General features: G+C 32.5%; 1 protein-coding gene across 1 annotated transcript; it reads left to right on the top strand.

Moving 5' to 3' along the window:
• Positions 1-529: 529 nt before the first annotated feature.
• On the top strand, positions 530-3,420 carry LOC114174084 (putative RING-H2 finger protein ATL21A). Its single transcript, XM_028058833.1, has 2 exons — positions 530-1,389; positions 2,851-3,420. The coding sequence occupies exons 1-2, from the start codon at positions 687-689 to the stop codon at positions 3,318-3,320; spliced, it is 1,173 nt and encodes a 390-aa protein (XP_027914634.1). The 5' UTR covers positions 530-686; the 3' UTR covers positions 3,321-3,420.

Consider the following 3,420-nt stretch of genomic DNA (forward strand, 5'->3'; position numbering starts at 1 on the left):
AACACTAGTTATCTCTGTGATAAAGCCGAAAAAGTGTCATTTATTTCTTATTTCCTATTGAAAACTTATTACTTTAAATTAAACTACACTATTATATAAAATACAAAATCTCTATTTACACATAAAGACATATTTACATATAAGATATAGACATTATTTTCGACCCAAAATCTTAAATTAATAAATTTATGAATCTTTAATCCTTATATAATAATTTCTAACCGATGTGAACTTACATTTACACTTAAATTCTTAACAAATATAACATCAAAATAAAGTAATTAAGAACTTTACACTTCTTGTCTCGAATATGTTCTCTTTACAATTGACTTCTGCCGTTTCTAACACGATATTGGTTTTGTTCCATGATAACTAACTATTCAGTGTGCCTTTAGTTGTTTTTTAAAGCCATTGGCACTGAGTTAAACAGATATTTTGTTCTTTTTCAAGGAAAAAAAAAGCGTCCAGATTTATAAATCACACAGCATTCATCATGGAAAAGAGAGAAAAGGTTCCTTAGTCAATTATTAACAGAACATGACACTTTGCCAATCCCCAAAGAAGTTAATTAAAGTGTTCAATTGCATTTATTTCTCTTTAACTTCTAACACTATGCAAGGCCAAATATTCCACCACCTATAATTAAACATTTCCCTCTTCTATTCACATCACAATTGTTTGTTGCAATGTTGTGTTTGCTACTGTTCATGTTTCTTCTCCCTCTCAGAGCGGAATCAACACCGTGCCAAACCATGTCATGCGGCAAAATCAAAATTCAGTTTCCATTTGGTTTGAAACAAACACAAACGCAAACGGAAAGTTCTGGTCGCTGCAGCTACCCGAGATTCCAACTTTCCTGCGACAACCGAAACCGAACCATTCTGAGCCTCCCAGGTTCCGGCGATTTGGTGGTGAAAAGCATAAACTACAAGTCCCAAACCGTTAAGGTGAACGACCCCGAAGGTTGTCTCCCGAAACGTTTCTTGCACAACTTGAGCCTTTCTCTGCACCCACCGTTCACGTTTGAGGCAACCGTTTACGACCTAACCTTCCTTCGTTGTCCTTCCAACACAACACACTCCGTTCCATCCCCGCCAATTTCATGTCTCGGTTCCAATTCCTCCTCCTCCGTCACATTCTCGTGGTGGCCTCTCAGCGGCACGCCACCGTGGAGTCACGAGTGCGAGGTGATATCCTCGGCTTTTGTTCCCATTCCAAATCCCGACACGACATCGTTTTTCTTGCCCGATCTCAACAAGGATGTCGTGTTGAAGTGGAACGAACCCGCGTGTGGGGACTGTGCTGGTCGCGGCCAGGTTTGTGGGTTCACCGATGACACCAACACTTTACAAGTTGGATGCTTCTTCTCTGCTCCGAACCAAAACCAAGGTACGTTGTTCTTTTCTTCTTTGTACTGTGTTCGTTTTTCGTTTCTGTTTTATGGCTGTGCTTAGAACAAAACAGAGTCAAAATTTTGTGGTCTCAGCTTGATGCCTTCCCTAACTGGCATGGTGTGAAAGCTTAGGTATACCTTCCTAGATCTAATAATAACACATTAAAACGTGTTTAAGATAGAAGCAGCAGTTATTATGAAAGTTTAACTTTTAATCAACGAAAATGCTTTACAGGATGAGTTTCAATGCATTAAACAAATATTAATTTTTACAATTGAATGATACTACATTTTTTTATTATAATATATATATTATTTATTTGAACAAAAGTACAAAGTATATGTGGAAATTAGAATTATGTATGCTTTTCAAAAACAAACCTGATTAAAATACACAAATTTAATTAAGTGAGTTATTATTAGAGAGAATAAAAGCTTTATTATATTATAGTATAAATGAAGGTTTGTAATTAGTTAATAATATAAATTGTCACCGAGCATATAACCATTAAGTTTTTATTGTTATGGCACAGATGAAGGTGCTCACTTAGTAGTGGGAATACTTAAAAGTTTTTATTTTAAATTAAGTTAAATGATTTTTTTAGGTTGTGGAATTTTTGTTGTATTTTAAAGTATTAACGTGATATATCATAATTGTAAAGGATACTATAATTTTTATTTTTTTTTATTTCTATCTTTTATTTAATGACGTTAAATAACGTGAATCATTAATTAATATTAACTATTTATTTTTAAAGAATTAATAGTCTACATTAAATAATGTCAAAAAATAAAGTATTAAAGTCAACAAATAAGAGTCATTGTCCTAATTTTAATTTTCAATATCAACATCCTAATTTAATAATGTATTTATCCTGAAATAATTATATTTAAAATTATTACAATCTTCGTAAATTTTGAATTGAATTCTTTTTTAGATCTAAAATTCTGATCTGTTGTATTAATAACGATGTAATGCATTTATTTAAATAATTTAAGTAAATATTTTTAAAAATTTATTGTTTCTATTATTTTAATTTTAATCATTCCTACATTGAATTTAATTTTCTATTTAAAACTCTCCCATTTTATATTAACAGTGATGATATATATATATATATATATATATATATATATATATATATATATATATATATATATATAGAGAGAGAGAGAGAGAGAGAGAGAGAGAGACATTAAAATAATTTACTTTTAAAACTAATATTAATGTTTTCAATAAATTAGGTGTGCTGGTGAGTTTAAATATAATTATCATGTAGCTAATAACCTTTTTACTTCAAAATTCATTTATTATAATTTTTTAATTCAGAAAATAGTAGGCTTTTTTTAAAAAAGTAAAATAATATACTAAATTCTTTAATTTTTTATATACATTTAAAAAAAAATATGTGCAATGCTCTAAAAAATTCGTTTCTGACATTGGTTTAACTACGTAGGTCTGTCAAGAAGCGCAAAATATGGCTTAACGATCGGAGTGGGAATACCTGGACTCCTATGTTTAACTGGGCTTTGCTGCTTTATGTGTAGTAAATTCGATGTGTACACACATGGCCACCGGGCCAGGCCCAGTACAGAGTTTCCAAACTCTACTACCACTCTTCCACACTCCTCTTCCACAATGGGCCTTAATGGGCCGGAAATTGAAAAATTCCCGAAGACTCTAATCGGTGACAGTGGGCGCTTACCGAATTGGAACGATAACACGTGTCCAATATGTCTCTCCGAATACGAGCCCAAGGAGACTCTGAGAACCATTCCTGCGTGTAACCATTATTTTCATGCACACTGCATAGATGAGTGGCTGAAAATGAATGCCACGTGTCCCTTGTGCAGAAATTCACCACATCCATCTTCCACACTTACTCCTTCTTCTTCTTCAACATCTACCTATTCCTCTTTGCCATAGATAATCCAACGCCACGTGTCATGGAGAGAGTCTTCACATGCTATCTTTACTGTCATATACAATTTTTTTTCCTTTAATTTGAATACATTTTATACAAAAA

This window comes from Vigna unguiculata, chromosome 2 (genome assembly GCF_004118075.2).
Source record: "Vigna unguiculata cultivar IT97K-499-35 chromosome 2, ASM411807v1, whole genome shotgun sequence".
Lineage (NCBI taxonomy): Eukaryota > Viridiplantae > Streptophyta > Magnoliopsida > Fabales > Fabaceae > Vigna > Vigna unguiculata.

Coding starts and splice junctions, on each gene's coding strand:
- LOC114174084 (XM_028058833.1), top strand. CDS start 687: ATGTTGTGTTTGCTACTGTTCATGTTTCTTCTCCCTCTCAGAGCGGAA. Junction 1,390..2,850: donor TGCTCCGAACCAAAACCAAG/GTACGTTGTTCT, acceptor TTAACTACGTAG/GTCTGTCAAGAAGCGCAAAA.